The sequence below is a fragment of the Xyrauchen texanus genome, chromosome 19 (genome assembly GCF_025860055.1).
Source record: "Xyrauchen texanus isolate HMW12.3.18 chromosome 19, RBS_HiC_50CHRs, whole genome shotgun sequence".
Taxonomy (NCBI): domain Eukaryota; kingdom Metazoa; phylum Chordata; class Actinopteri; order Cypriniformes; family Catostomidae; genus Xyrauchen; species Xyrauchen texanus.
In genome coordinates, this window is record NC_068294.1 from 12,758,074 (window position 1) to 12,776,643 (window position 18,570).

Below are 18,570 nucleotides of genomic sequence, written 5' to 3' on the forward strand. Positions count from 1 at the left end.
TCGCGAGCAGGGCGGAACAGGTAATGCAGCGTCGGGCGGCTTCGTTGCGGCCTGAGGCTGAGGTGCTGAGAATAGACTCAAAGCACTTACCTTGCTCCAGCGACCCGCAGGGGCGGGTTCGTGACTGAGGAGGAGGTCTGATGCTGGCGTCCTCTGGACTCGCCTGAACCGGCCGGCCGGGGACAGTCGTGGGCAGGCGGAAGGCGGATCGCCGCGTCCGGTGTACCGAGACTGTCGTAATCTGAAAGCAGATTGCCGTGAGAACGGCATTTGCGGGCCAGGTGACCCAGAGGCAAAGGAAATAGCTCTATTATTGAGAATGTGGAAAATGTAAAACAAAGGATTCTCCTCCCGCCCTCCACCGGGAATGGAGAGGTCTTACCACCTCCGGAGCTAACGCCTCGGTCTCTGGGTCGGTCGCCTCAGGAGCGCCTGGGAGCCTTCCGGGTCCTTGAGGGGTCCGTGAGACGAGGGGCGCCCCTTTCTGCGGGGAGCTCAACGCGGGCTGAGAGCTAGGCCCGCCTCGCTCGCTGAGGCGGAGCACCACTTCCTTTCTTCCTTGAAAGCCGCAGGAGGACGCCCTCGGCGAGCAGACAGGGCATGGCCCCTGGCGGCAGGTTTGCGGCGGGGAAGGACGTGTGACCTGGCCTCCGTCTGTTTCTTCACCACTGAGGACTGCTGGGTGGAGTTGTCAGGTGGTGTCGCCGAATGGAGCTGGGAGACTGGAGAGTTCTGAGAAAGCGTGCTTTGTCTACCTCCTGTACTATGACCAGATCCAGTCCATTTGTTATGTTTCTGGACCACGAGGGTGGACATCGCCTGTCCGAGTGCAGTTCCTGCAGCACGTCAAGAACAGGACTACCCAAGTGCAAATCTTGAAGTGCCTTGGCCCGGTGGACTTGCAGGGAGGGGATCCCGTGGGAAGGAGGCGAGGCGCGGGGGGCGGCTGAAGCGGCTCTCTCTCACTACAAGAGAAAGCCTACGACCGCAGTGCTGTCATGGCTATGTTTTCGTACTGAAAACATAGACCATTCATAAAAAACGCTGCCTGCGTGTTTCGCAACCCAGGTACGCCAGGCAGTTTTTATGACCGTCAGAGGTGGGGAGAAATCACCGCCTCCAAAAACTACACAGGGGCGGAAAGGCATCTTCAGAAAGACGCGTCCTGAAAAGGACGTTCAACGCCGCTGTGTTTGCTCTTTTAGAGAAATTTACTCTTTTAAGGAAAATAACTCTTTTAATATACACAGTGTGTATGTGTGTCTGCGCTGTCGATGCGCTCAGGGGCAACAATGCACGCCGTGCAAAGTGAAGGAGAAAGCCGCTGTTGTGCGCCGTCAAGATCCAACAGCATGCAGATCGTCAGAGGAAACAGGAACGTTTTATAGTGGTGTGTAAACTCGCAGCAACTGCAGACAGACCATCGGCTCCGAAGAAATTTTCTGAATGAACTCCCGTATTTGCCCCGCTTAAATACCCGTATGTCCGGGGGCGGGGTATGCAAATACTGACTGCCAACTCCCATTGGCCCTTTTCAATAGATCAGAGGTGAATATCGGCGCTCAAGAGAGACCCCTAGTGTCGCTTCTCCAACACAACGTGGAGAGAGCGACAGAAGGGGAACTGCCCTAACAAGCCCTACAGGTTCAACACTGGTGTTTGTCACACAGGTAATCCTCCTGAGTTTGTTCAAATCAAGCACTTGTCTTTGTACATTCCTCTGGATGTTTGTCAATGTTAAGCAGTTCAATGGAAAGGAGGAGGCGAGAACCGACCTGGCAATATAAACAATACTTTAAAGATGAACTTAAACAAACAGACATGTCCATAAACTATCTCTCTCTTGTCGCACCACCGTCCGCAATCGGCCTTTATCACTCTCGGAGGCTTAATTAGCCTGATAAGGGACCGGGTGTGTATAATCACGACCCGGCCTGCTCTCCGCCCTGCCACATTCAACAAAATTGGTCTGGTTTTTGATTATATTGGTCTGGTTTAAAGATTACATTCCTGTGTGTTACAGTAACACTAAAATAACGTGAACACGCATAGCAGCATATCTTCTCATAGAACATTAAACTAAGCGTAATTCAATTACAGTTAATTCAACAGGTGAGGCCTGTAATGGAAAATAGATGATATGCTGTAAGTGTGGCTGTCTGTTGTGAACTGCTCACCTCACTGAGAAGAACCCAGACATCTGAATCTGAGTGAACCACGAGTCGTATGGCTGATAATTGCTGTAGTGCTACATCCACGTCTCCTTCAGCTATACCATTCTTGAAAGAACCTACACACACACACACACACACACACACACACACACACACAGTGTCTTTATTTCACACAAACTGAAACCTGATGTCTTCACAAAAATCTTTAACATGTTGAAAGAAAACAGTATATTGCATGATGTCCTACAGCCGTTTTGCCACCATATTTTCTTTCCATGGAAAACAGTGGTTTTCAAACTTACACACATCCTGTGTGCCATTACATTTGTACAGACAATTACCACACATCAATAACCCAGGTTTATTAAAAGAGGAATTCAAATGCTTGTATTTATGCAAAATGTGATATACAAATGATATTGTGATATTGGAAAGAAGAGAAACAAAACGTAAACAAATGTTGGTCACGTACCTATCACAACAAAGCCATCGGTTGAGGGTTTACAGCAGGGCAGTTCTCCTCTGTTCACCCTCTCAAGTACAGAGCTCTGAAAAAACACACAGATATGTGCTTCTTAGTCAGCCCTTTATATCTCAATGAATGCAAATGAATGAAACTGACAAGACATTTCTTAAAGGAATAGTTTGCCCAAAAATGAAAATTCTGTCATCATTTACTCACCCTTATATCGTTCCAAACCTGTACGACTTTCTTTCTTCTGCATAAGTCAAATGGAGGAATTTTAAAGGATGTCCCATTTGCTGATTTCAATATGATGACAGTTGATAGTGAGTCAATTTAAAGCATAAAACAGGAGTCTATGCCACTTGTGCATCATATTACAAGTCTTCTAAAGGCATATGATAGGTTTTAGTGAGAAACAACCACACATTTAGAAAGTTCTTTTACAGTGAAAATCATGACGTGCTCATGAGAGAAGTTCACATTTTAACTTGTGCTTTTTTTGCTTTCTGAAAGTCAAGATTTTCACCCAAAAATGATTAACATTTCATGTTGTTTCTCACTAAAACCTAAAATGTATGCCTTTAGATTCGGAGTATGATGCACAAATCGCATGGACTATTTTTATGACACTTTGTGTGCTTTTTTAAGCTTAATAATGAGTCACTCTAAATTGACTTCCATTGTACTGAAATCATCAAACGTCCCGTTAAAATTAAAATAGTTAAAATTCCTCATTTTGTGTTTCTCATAAGAAAGTCAGACAGGTTTGGAAAAACTCTAGGGTGAACTATCCCTTTAACATATCATATCTGTCCTTGTGTAGCAGCTTTGAAAGTGGATGAAGCTTAAACAAGTTTTGAAATATAAGCTTTCTATTTACTTAGTGAATAGATGGTCAGTTCAGTTAAAGGAAGGAGGAGAGAAACGTTGTTGCCATGTACATCCCAACATACAGAGCAAAGTTTGAAACTGTGACATCAAACAAAGCACCTATTTACATAATGCAGTACACTTACTGTAAGTTATAGAGGAGACCGGGGTGTGTTGTCATACAAGGATGTTGTCACAAAGGCTTATCTAAGGTTTTAAGTCAAAAGTCCAATTACTCAAATGTGTTTTCACAAGCAGAAGTATTATACGCTGATTTCAAACACCTAGATCAAAGTCCTCTTAATTTAAAATTATTTTTGTGAATTTTAACCTTCAAAACTAAAATTCCAATATTATCTATTTATGCTATAGTTGCGAGTAAACAAGTGAATATGCAACCCCAATTCAATCCTTTGTTTGCTACATTGAAAGCACCACAACTAAACATTATATGATGTTTTACCCTGTGAATTGAATTGTTGTTTGAAAATGAACAGTAATTTCAAATCAGATGATTGTAACACGCTCCAAAAAAGTTGGGACAGTCGAGTGTTTACCACTGTGAAACATCACTATTTGTTATAATAACACTTATTCATCATTTGAGCACTGAAGACACAAGTTTGTTAAGTTTAGAAAGTGGAATTTTCCCCCATTCATCCATTATATAGGTCTTTAACTGCACAATTGTACAGGGTGTTTGTTGTCATATGGTGTGCTTCATAATGCACAGCACATTCTTAATTGGAGATGGTCAGGACTGGCTTTATATGATACTCCAACATTTTTAAATATCTGTCTGCATTCATGGTGTTCTCACAGATGTGCAAGTTACCCATGGCACTGACGCACACCCCTGGCACATACAAACAATAGCTTTTGGATCTGATAACAGCTTGGATGGTCCTTTTTCTCTTTGGCCTGGATAACACAATGACTTAGTTTTTCAAAACTGTTTTGAAATGTGGACTGATCAGACCAAAAAGCACAGTTCCACTGTCCTACTTTCGATCTAAGATGAGACTGAGCCAGGAAAAGTCAACAGCGCTTCTGAACAGTGTTGATGTATGGCTTCTCCTTTACATAGTAAAGTCTTAACTTACATCTGTGGATGCAGTGGCGAGTGGTGTTGACAAACAGAGGTTTACTAAAGTTATCCCAATCCCATGTTCATGATATCCATTACAGATGAATGCTGTTTTTTAAGACTGTGACGTCTGAGGGATCAGAGATTATGCGCATTCAGAAGTGGTTTTCATCTTGCCCTTTACGCACTGAGATTTGACAAGATTCCTTGAATCTTTTAACTATATTGTGCCCTGTAAAGGATGACATGCCCCAAAGCCTTCTAATTTGTCTTTGGGGAACAATGTTCTCAAAGTGCTGGATTATTTGCTGAAGCATCTGTTGGCAAATTGACAAGTCTCAAGCGATCCTTGCTCTTGAAAGACAAGGCTGTTTTAGAGGCTCTCTATATACTATGACACGATTGCATCACCTGTTTAACATCTCCTGTTTCACATCACCTTGTTATTTTAACTCGTCAAATTGTTATAAGTCTTAAATTGCCCCTGTCTGAACTTTTTTGGAGCGTGTTACAATCATCTGATTTGAAATTACTCTTCATTTTCAAACAACAATAAAATTCACAGGGTAAAACATAATATAACGTTTAGTTGAGGTGCTTTCAATGTAGCAAAGGGTGAATATAATTTACAAATCACTCCTTTTTGTTTTTATTAGCATTTTTCATACTGTCCCAACTTTTCCTGGAATTGGGGTTGTAATAAAGCCACAAAGCATACATAAAGACAAGGGGCAACTATGCAATAATGTATTTTTCATTAATGTCAGGTTGAGACAATGTGATAAACATGTGTTTTAATATATGTTAAAAGTTTATAAAATGTTTAATTTATAATATTTGTTGGCCAAAACAATGGTTTCTTGATTTTGTATGTTACATTTTTGGTGCTTTATTAATTGTTTTGCATTTGTAATTGTTTTACTGTTTTACATTTTGGATAAAAGCCTATAATAGGCTCTTTAATGGCAGGTTCCTTTGTAACAATTTACCCATAAAGTGTGACAACATGCTCCGGTTTCTGTATTTAACATAACACATGCACACACACACAATCAGATGCAGACACAAATGTACAAAGACACGTGTGTATTGGGAGAGGATGGTTTGTAATAAAACTATGAAAGGTTTCCTGTGAAACGACACTTACATTAAAAGGAAGCCCCTCCACCGTTGTGTTGTAAAACCTGTCACCATTTGTTTCAATATTACCACTTCGAAAAAGGTACCTAGAAGTGAGTGGCATAAAAATAAACAACATTTTAAGTCAGATTTTTTTTGTCTTTGTTTTACTGCAATACTATAAAACAATTCTAAATCTGAATAAACAATTCTTCCACGAAGTAATATAATTCATTAACCTGAATTGTAAGCTGTTCACAGTTGCCAAGCATTGTACCAACTTGATGCATACAGAATGTGCCTTCACACGTGTACACTTATCAGCATTTTACAACAGTTTTGAACACACCTCCATACAGTAAAGATTTAAAATTGGAACGTTCTGAACTGTTTTATAACCTGTAGTCCCAGAACATTCCTTTCAATTTTCTTTACATTTGAGGGAACAAGGAACTGAAAAAGAACCCACTGGTTCACATTCTTCTATTCTTCTCTGTATAATATACAGTAAGATGAGTCAAGATGATAGCTGGGTACATATACACTGCAAACTGGGTTTTACTTCTATTTACCTAGTCAATAAGTGAGATATTGCTTCCCCATGATCCTGAAAAGAAATATGCCAATCACAGACTGTTACCATGGATAGCTGAAAGGTCCCTGGCATGTAAACAGTTAGCCAATCAACTTGTGTACTGTCTCTGTCCAACATTTATATTGCCTCAGTTGTTTGTATGTAGGCTGGTCTTGCACTCCAGAGTTTCCTCTGAAACCCTCCACCCAGCCTAGTCTAGTCTAGTTGTTTTTATCCTTAATATCATTGACCTAAAGTCATACGTTTTATCTTGAAATCCTTTTTTTATTTGAGTACATTATTTGCTATGCTTTATGGGATGAATAACGTATACAGTCTTGTATCTTTGTTTTATTTTCTGATTTTCGTACCGTGCTTCAATCAAAGTTCGTTATATTGTGATTCATCTCAGAACTGGTCAGAAAGACATGTCCAAATCTATTGTCTTACTCTTTGACAGCTTCTGGTTTAGTAAAGGAGATGAGGATGTAGTCTCCTCTTTTGGGTGTGAGGCCCCAGAAGAAGTCTTCCCCATTGTAACCCCTTTCCAAAGAGTGAGTCTGATAGTGTTCCAGACTGCTGCTGAGTGTTGCAGGTGGATTAGGGTGGCCTTTGAACAGCTCCTGTTTCCCAAATTCTTTATCCTGCACATCACATATATACACAAAATTAGCATACAGCCTGGGGGTGGCAGATTCTAACACAACCTTTCCACACTTCTTACAAAAATGGTTCTACTTTCTACCATTTACTTTTGCTTTGTAACAATTTGTACTAGCTTGTACCAGCTTTTCTGGCCATATCTGTTTTGCGTCCCTTGTATTGTTAAACTTCCCTTAAATGTTAAGTGTGTAATTTTATTGATTTCAAAAGTATTTTCTCATATCCCAGTTCAATGAGTAGAGAAGTAAATAAGTAAGCCAAATAGTGGAAGTATGTGTGTGACAGGGCGGAGGGCGGGGCCGGGTCGTGATGCTGCACACCTGGTCCCTTATCAGACTATTAAGCCTCCGAAAGCGATAAAGGCCGACTGCGGACGGTGGTGCGACAGAGAGAGAGAACGTATACGGGCAGCTGATCGTCGTGTGTGTGTCTTTTGTTTAAGTTTTTCATTAAAATACTATTTATATTGTCAAGCCGGTTCTCGCCTCCTCCTTTCCATGAAAGCTTTACAATGTGTAAGTCACTGGTTGGTTGACTTCCTGAAAAGCGTAGACACTGTGTCTGTGGTGCTTCTAAAACATTACTGTTTCTTTGAGTGGTCTGTTCCGTCTCAATCAATGGTGTGAGTTTGGGGTGGAACTTGCTATTTTTCCAAACAATAAAAGACATGGGCATTGTGTTAAGATCTACAGAACTACACTACTTTATGATTGTTCTGTAGGTGGCTCTACATACATACAGTAGTATACATGCATCTGCATAGAGCAGACATGGGCAACATACGGCCCGCGGGCCAGATCAGGCCCTCCACATTGTTTAATGTGGCCTTGTGGCTCATTTATCGTAAAAGCATTTTTTTATTGGATATTTCAGTTAACTTGCATTGGGACCTAACGCATCTCCACAAGCATGTTTCCATGTTCAGGGTTGCCAGAAAGAGACGAAACACCCCCAGTTTGAGATTTATACTTGCGCAAATTGGAAATATTCTGCCTAATGTTAGACTTATTTTGTGCAATCTGGCAACCATGCACGCGAGTGAGCTATTTCTATCTCGCTTTCCTCTTTGAACAAACTTAGCGATCTGTAGTACAATATTCTGCTCAAGGAAAAGTGTTATACGGCTACTCTGTGTCCATTCTTGAGGCTGCTTGTGATGTTTGGTGCTACTTTGCAGGTAAACCTTCTCAGTGATTAAATTGAATATAAAAGTAGATCTCGGCATCATTGACATGCGAGCAAAAGCAAGCCAGAGATGAATATGTATATGTATTTTTAATTTGTGCAATTTAGAAATGTTGAAGTCCCTTCGCACCTGTATGTTAATCTAACTCTTGCCGAAATCATTTATCATATTCATGCAGTCTGTGTTATTCTGTAGTGTGCTGAAAGTCAAACCATCAAGGAGACCCATGGCATGACCCTTTTAGTGTGTAAACGGTTAATGTTTTAGAAAAAAATAAGTAAACTCGCCCGCTTTGCGACAAACATTAAAAGTTCTATAAATAAAAAAAAACTTATTATAACAGACCCCTTATGTAGAGATTGTTAAAGTGAATAAAAAATGAACAGGGAAGCAGAGATGGTAAAATACATTTATAAGCTCAGCCTTTATTCAGTTTTTTAATGCCTGATAGAAAAGTATCTGTCTTTGTAGAGCAATACAATACTTTAGGAATAGTCTCATTAGTCACAGATACACTTCAGAAATTCGAGTACACAACTATTTCTGGGCTTAAAAGATACAAAAACCAAATCAATGCAGAACATTGTATCTCAAAAGTAATACAATGTGGCCCCCTATGCACTACTTACAGCCCGATGTGGCTCCTTAACCAAAATAGTTGCCCACCCCTGGCATAGTGGCATAACAGGAAGAGAAAATTTGACTTACTTTAAGGTTTTGAATTTTTCCAGGTAGGGAGGAATGCAAACCGACATGCTGAAATAGGGAGGGTTTGTGAGATCTCTTTAGTTTGGCCTTCTCATCATCGCAGTATTTCTAAGTGAAGAGAATTAAAACAAAAAACAGTGAAATAATAAATACCCTACATTAAATTAACTGAGAATAAAAAGGAAAGGAAAAAAACATTTACATCCAGACTTACTGAATCTTTCTCCGGATTACACACTTTCACCCAAAGGATGTGATCAAGCAGCCAATCAATAGGCTTGTCTTTGTGGAACATCAGAATGAACTCCACAATCATTGGCAGTTCCGACGTCCGGAAGAGTTTGCCTGAAATATACAATATGAGCACATGAGTGATAAACTCAATTTCATGCTGGCCACAACCAAATGTATATAAAGCACAGCTGCAACTTGGTCTCATAGTATCACGTTACTGTAACTTCATTTTTTCAAAACGATTTTTATGTGGCTCACTGTTGAATTTGGGAAACAGTAGCTGTTCAAATGTGGTATCAAGCTCTTCCCTTCACTCCACCTATGACATGAAGCCTGTGAATCATAGAACATGAGGCTTGCAAATGTCACAGAAGGGGCGAGGGCTGTTAACCCTGAAAGGAACAGGCCCAACAACACCCAAATGAACGCAGGTGCGTTACAGGAATATCAACTCTGAACAGGGAGAAACTGGGGTTGGAGTCGGGTCCACATCCGGGACCAATGCTTCAAATTTCTGCTAGGATCTGAACACGGAGATAAATGGAAACTGGTGGTGTCATATCTTTTAAAGATATTTAAAAACTTTGATGCAAATAGTAAGTAAGCGAGATATCCCTGCATGCTTGTTTAACTACTTATGATGCACACTGATGTTATACACACCCCAGGCCACTCATCTAGACACTGTTCTAGCCCTTGTTGACTCAATAAACGGATTTTACGCTAATGTTAATGTAAAGACCATAAAGTAACAATCACAACTGAGATTGCACAATATCCATTGTTTTAGAATGAGTCATACCCTGTGTACAAAAAACGCTGTACAAGTGAAACTACAAATCAAACAAAAGAGTTTGGAGAGAAGAGAAGGGGTGAGGTTAGAAAAGGGGAGGAAAGCATACTGTAGAACAGCAGAGGACAGCACACTGACCAATGAATCCCAGCTGGGAGAACTCCAGGAAAAGCCACTCCTCGTAAAACACCTCTTTGGTATATGTTTTCATGGACTGAAAGTATCCTTGCTTAGCTACAATATCATCCTCGAGCTGAAATACATACAAACAATCATAAACGAAAACAAATAATGATAGAGGAAAAGTAATGTAAACTAGCAATGTGTTGGTGTCTTTAACACAGCAGTGTTTAGGCTCCTACCTGGACATAGTATGTACCCTTATTCTGGGCATACTGCATGAGGAAGCTGTAGTCCAGATTCTGCTTGGTCCTCCATCTAAGACCAAAATAATATATGTTTGACATTATTTCCCGTACATTACAACATACATTGTAAAATATGATTTATTAGGTAACATATCAATTAAATGGTTTTATTCAAGTCAAAAATATAGTTTTGTTTAATTCAAAAATATTATTTAATATGACTTAATCAACCTGATTTCATTAGGTTGATAAAGCAGAAATATATTCTCAAGGTAACAATTGCATGTTAACACTTTTTACAATGTAGAATACAGTTACCTTCAAAATTCTGTATATTGTAACAACACAATTATATTATGAACACTCATGTATATTATTATGTATATATAAATAATATTTAATTAACCAATAGAAATGCATTTGCTGTGGGTGAAAAGTTTTGTGACTCTTTCCAACACTTAAAGACCATGTTTATACCTGGTATTAATATCCATCTAGGGTGATCCACCCACACGTAGACCACACTCAATAAAGGTGTAACTGGGTTTACAAAATGTATTGTGATCCGACCGGTCAAACCACATTTGGAGGTAGTCTGAAACGCATATGTAAATGCCTTTCTGTATGGATGTGTCACCTTTCAGTCGATCACTACGATAAAACAGGGTTTAATGTTGAAATGCCCATGCATAGTCATACAAAAAACTTCACAGTGTCTTCTGAATTTTTAATGTCAACATGAAGTGACACAGATCATGTGAACCATGCACATTCAAAGTTCATTTCATACTAGACTAAAATACTGTATAAAATAACTGAGAATTCCACTGGAAACATTCGATTACAATTCATATTCAATATTTGAGAAACTGCCATTTTTGTCACTTTTTTATTCTTTTGGACTTCTCTTCACTTTATCAACATGCTGACAAGTACTGACCTAGAAAGTGATGTATGTTCTTTTCCCCTTGCAATCCGATTGCATGACTTTCATTAAAGACGCATGTTAATACCAGGTTTAAACAGGGTAAAAAGGATACACATTTTAGGAAAGGGGAATTTTTAACCTGACTCGCTCCATGGAGTCTCCAAAGGTTTCCTTCAGGGCACTGAAGTCTGGGTAGTAGTGAGTTGAAGGGGAGATCACCTCTATCAATCCAGAACTCACAGCATCTGGGATACTACAGAAGGAGAAATACACAAGGACTTATTGAACAATTACTTGCACAGTGATACTGAGCTTTAAACAATAGAAGACCCTTCATTGAAATAAATGAGTTAGCATAGGATTTATAGACAATTGGAAGAGTTTTTGGGTTTGACATGACCTGCTACAGAGAGACAGACTCCATCCCTCCATCCCTGTCTTTTTACCAAAGCACTAATTGTAAATTAAATTATTACAGATCATAGTTTGGATGCTCTCTGTTTGGCTGAAACCTGGCTTAAACCGGATGAATATATTCGTTTAAATGAATCTACTCCCCCAGGTTATTGTTATAAACATGACCCTCATCTGAAGCATTGAGGAGGAGTTGTTGCTACAATTTATAGTGAAGTTTTTGGTGTTACTCAGAGGACAGGATATAAGTTTAAGTCTTTTGAACTACTAATGCTTAATATGACACTGTCAGATATAACAAAAAATCTCTTTTGTCTTTTGCCATTGCAGTATATAGATCACCTGGGCCTTAATCTGGTTTCCTTGGTGAATTAGCAAATATTCTATCTGATCTAGTAGTTAATGTAGGTAGAGCATTAATGTTGTGTGAATTCAACGTTCACATAGATAATGTAAATGACGCATTGGGATAAGCATTTATTGAAATTCTCAACTCTCTTGGAGGCAGACAAAATGTGACAGAAATTCTACCACAGAACAAAGCAATCTCAGATCATTACCTCAACTCTTGTATGCTATGATTTTTCACAAAATTGGCAGAAACTACTACACGATCAGCTAATGTCACTCAATCTACACCCCGCTATCATTCAGGTATAACTGTTCTTTCAATCACTAAAGATAGCTTCACTATTAATGTCTCAAATACTCAGTAAGCCAAAAAGCCAAGGAGAACTTGATGAAATAACAGAAAATATATAAAGTCTTCTCTAGCACTTTTGTTAGTGTCGCCCCACCCCTCGATAAAAACAAAATTAAAGAAAAAAGCCTTGCACCATGGTACAATGATCACACTCATGCTCTCAAAAGAGCAACTCAGAAAATGGAGCGCAAGTGGAAGAATACAAAATTAGAGGTATTTCGCGGTGCATGGAAGAATAGTGTCTGTAGCTACAGACAGGCACTAAAAGCTGCCAGGTCAGCATATATTAGCCAACTTACAGAAAATAACCACAACAATCCTAGGTATTTATTCAGTACTGTGGCTAAATTGGTTAGGAATAAAGCCTCAACAGAACCAGATATTCCTTCGCAGCACAATAGTAATGACTTAATGAATTTCTTTAATGATAAAATTGAAATAATCAGAAACTAAATTGGAATTATACAATCATCTGTCACTGTACTTCAGAAAAGAGTGTCTCATAATTTTGCTCACGAGCAACTTCAATCCTTTGCTGTCATTGGTCATGAAGAGCTAACAAAACTTATCAAAACATCAAAAGCCACAGCATGTATGTTATATCCAATACCAACTAAGCTCTTAAAAGAGGTATTCCTTGTAATCTCAGAACCTCTTCTTAATATTATTAACTCCTCGCTATCCTTAGGACATGTCCCAAGAAACTATAAAATGGCAGTTATCAAACCGCTAATTAAGAAGCCACAGAGAACTGGCTAATTATAGACAGATTAATCTCCCATTTATGTCGAAAATACTAGAAAAGGTAGTGTCCTCCCAACTATGTTAATTTCTACAGAGAAATAGAATTTATGAAGAATTTCAGTCAGGATTTAGGCCCCATCACAGTACAGAGACTGCACTTATCAGAGTTACAACTGACTTGCTCTTATCATCTGATCGCAGCTGCATTTCTCTTCTATTGCTTTTTGATCTTAGTGCTGCCTTCGACACCATAGATCACGAGTGACCAACCCTGCTCCTGGAGAGCAATCTTCCTGCAGAGTTTAGCTCCAACACGCCTGACTGTCATTTTCAAGTAATCCTAAAAGACCTTGATAAGCTGGTTCAGGTGTGTTTGATTAGGGTTGGATCTAAACTCTGCAGGAAGGTAGCTCTCCAGGAGCAGGGTTGGTCACCCTTGCCATAGATCATGACATTCTCTTAAATAGGCTGGAGTTTAGCATGGTTTAGGTCCTATTTATCAGACTGCTACCAATTTGTATGTGTAAACGAGGAATTGTCAAATCAAAGTTAAGTATGGAGTGTCAAAGGGATCAGTTTTAGGACCTCTGCTTTTCTCTTTATGTATGCTTCCCCTGGGAGATATTATCAGGAATCATGGAATACGTTTCCACTGTTATGACAATGATACCCAACTTTATATTTCTTCTAAAACCAACGAAAATTTACAATTCTCCAAATTAGCAGAGTGTATCAGTGAGATGAAAGATTGGATGGCCAGAAATGTTCTTCTACTCAACTCCGACAAAACAGTTTTACAAATGATTGATCCAAAAACCTCTAAAAATAAGATGCTAAAATATAATTTCCCAAGGTTACCAGAGCCGGCCAGATCCAGCCCCGTTCCTGCTTGGTGTCCAATGCTACGTGTCGCTGATAGATGACAACAAACTACACCGGTGCTAGCCAGACATCACTTCAGTTTTTTGACTTCAGAGGTTGAACTGATGCCTACTCCAACTGTAAGACATGGGATACTTCATATGCCACTGCCTGAACCTTGGCCTTAGGATGGACCCCACCAAACCTCACCAAAATGCATCATTTAACTCTGCCTGCATCACCTTTGTCTATTGATGGACTACACTCTTGAAATGGAATACACAGACTACAATTTAACTGTCATTGGCCAACTAACAAAGGACAATGCATCTATGTGAACTTCTGCAGTTAATCAAGGATGGACTTCTAAGACATTAGTCATTTATCTTACAGTTAATAAAAATAAAAAGATTTATTTTTAAAACATTGGACCTTAGCTCTTACTTAATTTACAAATTTTAAACTATGACTTGCATTGCACACAAATAACTAATATTGGCATTATATACATGTTGTTTAGCCAGAGGAGAACTGGCCCCCACATTGAGCCTGGTTTCTCCCAAGGTTATTTTTCTCCATTAAACAACATATTATGTAGTTTTGTGTTCCTTTCCACATTCGCCTTCAGCTTGTTCACTGGGGTTCTAAATAAAATAATTATTTAATTATATAATTGCTATACACATTTTACAATCACATTTAAACAAACTACACAATGAACACTGTAAGACATTATAGATATTACGGTTTCATTTTTTAATGCATGTTTTCCTGTAAAGCTTCTTTGAAATTATGCGTGTTGTGAAAAGTGCTACACAAATAAAAATGACTTGACTTGAGTAAACAATGCATCACTCACTTGTCCCGTATACTCTTTGCAACAGCATTCACAAATGTTGCATTTGTCTAAGAGAAGTCAAATAGAGAAAACGGAGGAAATGACATAAAACAAATTAGTTTAAATGGAATGCTCTTTTACTATAAATATTATACTATATATAGACATAGAATGTATCCTTAGCAGCACAATAATGTTAAAGCAAGGAGAGATATAAGAGACCATATCATAAGGTTACCTCTGCAACAAATACTATAATGACAATATCCTTCCTCTCTGCAGTTGAAAGGTCATAAAGGAGAGATTGGAGTGTGTTCACAAGATAACTCTGTTGCTGCCGATGTACAGTGGGAACTCCTAACACCAGGGACACTGTGTAAACATTGAACACTGTGTGTCAGCTTGTGTATTCCAATGCGTTATGGTTATGGAGCACAATAAAATACATTTTGTTTAAGTGTAAAACAATAAAGACCTATATAATTGACAAGTTAAAAGAAAACTCACTATAAAAGCACACATGAAAAATGTATCACTACACTGTAAAACATTGCTGTAAATTTACGGCCAAATTCCTGCATTTGGAATGAGTGAACATATGTATGTTGGAGAATGTATGTATGTGTGTATTCAGTAAGTGTATATGTGCTGTATATGTACTGTATGTACATGAATATATGTGTATATAGGTGCATGTGTATATATATATATTGTGTATTGTACTTAAATGTATTTATAGTACTTGAATGGCACATTTTCTATGTATATTTTTTATTTTGTTCTTAAACTACTGTTTGGATTGAGCCACACCAAATTCCATTGTACATGTTACAATGACAATGAAGGAATCTAATCTAATACATGAGAAGAGAATAGAGGGAGAGAAGTTAACCTCCAGTGCGTCCCTGTCCCAGGTGAACGATGGGTTTCAGACTGTCCTTGTGCTCTTTCAGGTGGGGCAAATAGAGGAGGGTATTAGGCTGTGTGGACAAAAAATGCCGAAATGTCCTCTCTTGCCATATTGCTGAAAGGCAGATAATCAAAGTACTGAATCATTTAAAAATATTACACATACTGTATATTACAGAATGTGTTACATATGGACTCACCTGAGAAGTTGCTGGATGTGAGATTAAATACAGCATTGCTGCGGATTTGAAGTTGACCCAGTACTTTAAGCAGTTCTTGTGATAAGACCTCCCCTCGTTGTTCTGCTCGCATTAACCTGTCATAGACTAAATTGAGCTGCAATGGCAAGTTTTCTGGAACAAAGAACCCCAAAAAGCAACAATCATGGTTACAGTAAGACACTTAGAATGGAAGTAAATGGGGCAACGCAATAAACGTTAAAAGTCCTTAAGTTGTCCTGGAGCCTATGACAAAAGGACCTAGTAAATGCATCTTCACACATACTGTATAAGTGGATGGAGGCTGGGGCCCCAATGGCTCTGAATGAAACCTTTTTTTAATATATTTATTTAACTTAAATTTGATATTTGTAAAGCCACTTGAAGGAACACATTTTGCCATAGCACCCAATGACACTATCCATATAATGATGTCCATATAATTAAATCAAACATCATGTGTGAAAGACAGAAGCCATATTATTTTTCATTCATAATTATTTAAGGTTGAAGTTTGGATATTTATTAGGCTGCTTATAAATTCATCTGTATATGTTGATGAGCAGTAAAGTGTCCTCTTTGGTTTGATGCTCTTTGTTGATATTTGGCATATGTTGCCATCATTTTCCACATTGAAAATGGGTAAAGTCATATGGTTTATATTTCAATGTTTGTCATTGATAATTTACATTATTATTAGGGCAGATCTACTGACTTAGTAAGATGAGTCTAAAGTGAATGGTTAAGTACAATTTAAATCTGTCTTTCTTTCAGTTGGAATTCGAATTGAATAGGCCACATCAGCACTTATTTGAAAATCATCCCATTTGAATTCTGCTTCCATAAATTCCAATTACAACCTAAAGTATTTCTAGCAAGTCAGTCCACTGTTGGCCATCTTTGGAACAATCTGGGAGGCTATTTCCAGTCATGCTAATGCAGCTCTTCTACTTGAAATGGGAAAGACAGAAGTCTAAAAACAACTGGTCAAAATTACGATTAAAGAACATGTTTCAAATCAGCAATAAAATGTGATAATATTAGATTCATAAATTGGGCTTCTTTACCTCATATTACGCAAAAACAAGCCATTTTCCCGGCTTGTACAACTAATACGCATGCGTGTTCTCGAGATGATTGACAGGCGATGTCTGTATCTAAAAGGTGATTGGTTTTTTAACTGTAAGGCTGGACTTCCATTCTACATCATTTGACCGTTGGGCGCTAGAACTTGATCGTTCCAATCTCCCATTCATTTAAATAGAAGTGACTCGTCTCGGCTAAATTATCTCTGATAAAACACAGCAAATCCATAAAATACAGGAACTGATCTGGAATTTGCAAGGTATTCTCTTTAATTGAATTCCGAATGACACCCAACCGCTGACGTCAACATAAGTGAAAGTCGAAATTCAGACAGTACCGGTTTTTCTTGTGTACGGGAAACCCGAATTTCCACCCGCTCTAGTAGAAGGACTGTCTATCTGTTTGCTGTAACTATCATTTTTATCTTGCCTTATAGAGACATAGATGAGTAGGTAAGTCATCGGCGTGTAATAATAATGAATGTATGAATCAAATAAAATTTCACGGCCCCTCTGTGACATAGGCCTACATGACACAGTATAAGACATGTTGACTGTATTCTCGAAACAGAAGTAAATGAATAAATAAAAACATATAATTGTCATCATCCATACCAAACAAATTCACTCCAACCTTTCATATTCTATACAAGCTTTACAATGCTCAAAAGTTATTACTATGCTATACTTCTAATTTAAAACTAAGTTTAAGGAAATACAAGCATTATCGCACAATTTTTATTTAACCACAACGTACATAGGTATTGTACACACTGAATAAAATGTTTGCATTAAAGACATGCGGTATATTACGGATTCGAACGTTTTATATCCATTAAAACATGGATTTAATCCTAATGAATCATCGCGATCCAGTCCAGGGAGGACCTCTTGGGGAGACATCTAATAACATTTACACCCAACTACAGTGTCCCATTATACGCTGATCTCACACTCACACTCACACTCACCTGGTTGTGGCGCGCGCCAGGAGGTTAACATCAAAGCGCATCCAAAAGAAAACAAGACAAGAATAAGTTTGCCATGCCAGGCCCTCATCTCATCTCATTTCCCAGAAATACAAGAACACTAAACGTATACCCCTGAGGATGCTTAAATCCTCAAAATAACTTCCAGTAGAAAGTTAGTGGCTGCTGCTTTTCCGTGCCGTCTGCTCGCAATGAAAGACATCAGAGTTTAGTCTGGCCTCCGCTCTTACAAATGTCTCCAAACCAGACTGGCAGCAATCGTTCTCACTAACGCATCGAAACAGGTAATCAGACAGTTGATGATTTCAGCAACACAAGGAACTTATGCAATGCGCTCACACCCTCAGAAGCACCACCTACTCACCTGTCCAGCTCATGCATATATCCCTTTTTTTTTCTTCTTGAAAACCTGCTGTGTGTAAGAAATGTGCAATACAATGCACCATACAAACTTCCATTGCTTAACCCACTATTCATACACTGCAAGAAGTACTGGGAAAGGTAAACATGTAGAGATATTAATCTTTATGAAAATATTTATTTAAGTATCTTCAACATACTGTACATGAACATTCTCAACATGTTTTACGGCATAAAAGGCATACACTGTATATGCAAATAGCAAAACTGGAGAAAACT

The 18,570-nt window shown here is 38.7% G+C and overlaps 1 protein-coding gene across 2 annotated transcripts; it reads right to left on the reverse strand.

Annotated features, from left to right (window-relative positions):
- Positions 1 to 540: 540 nt before the first annotated feature.
- Positions 541 to 18,210, reverse strand: LOC127660223 (alpha-1,3-mannosyl-glycoprotein 4-beta-N-acetylglucosaminyltransferase B-like). 2 transcript variants are annotated; one of them, XM_052150347.1, is made up of 15 exons: positions 17,914 to 18,210; positions 15,840 to 15,992; positions 15,623 to 15,710; positions 14,969 to 15,102; positions 14,752 to 14,798; positions 11,310 to 11,423; positions 10,237 to 10,312; positions 10,013 to 10,127; positions 9,062 to 9,192; positions 8,848 to 8,955; positions 6,741 to 6,934; positions 5,745 to 5,823; positions 2,647 to 2,722; positions 2,178 to 2,290; positions 541 to 1,775 (listed from the first exon to the last, which is right to left on the reverse strand). In XM_052150347.1, the coding sequence occupies exons 2-15, from the start codon at positions 15,873 to 15,875 to the stop codon at positions 1,695 to 1,697; spliced, it is 1,392 nt and encodes a 463-aa protein (XP_052006307.1). In that variant the 5' UTR covers positions 15,876 to 15,992; positions 17,914 to 18,210; the 3' UTR covers positions 541 to 1,694. The 2 variants fall into 2 exon arrangements, with proteins under 2 accessions (XP_052006307.1, XP_052006309.1); XM_052150349.1 differs by lacking the exon at positions 17,914 to 18,210 and having other exon boundaries at positions 15,623 to 15,754; positions 15,840 to 15,990.
- Positions 18,211 to 18,570: the final 360 nt, after the last annotated feature.

Bases quoted from the DNA above. Each gene is read 5' to 3' on its own strand.
- LOC127660223 (XM_052150349.1), bottom strand. From the start codon at position 15,951: ATGCGAGCAGAACAACGAGGGGAGGTCTTATCACAAGAACTGCTTAAA. The intron at 15,103-15,622 runs GTTAACTTCTCT...ATGTTTACACAG, and splicing joins GGGACAGGGACGCACTGGAG to TGTCCCTGGTGTTAGGAGTT. The intron at 10,128-10,236 runs GTAGGAGCCTAA...TATGTATTTCAG, and splicing joins AGGGTACATACTATGTCCAG to CTCGAGGATGATATTGTAGC.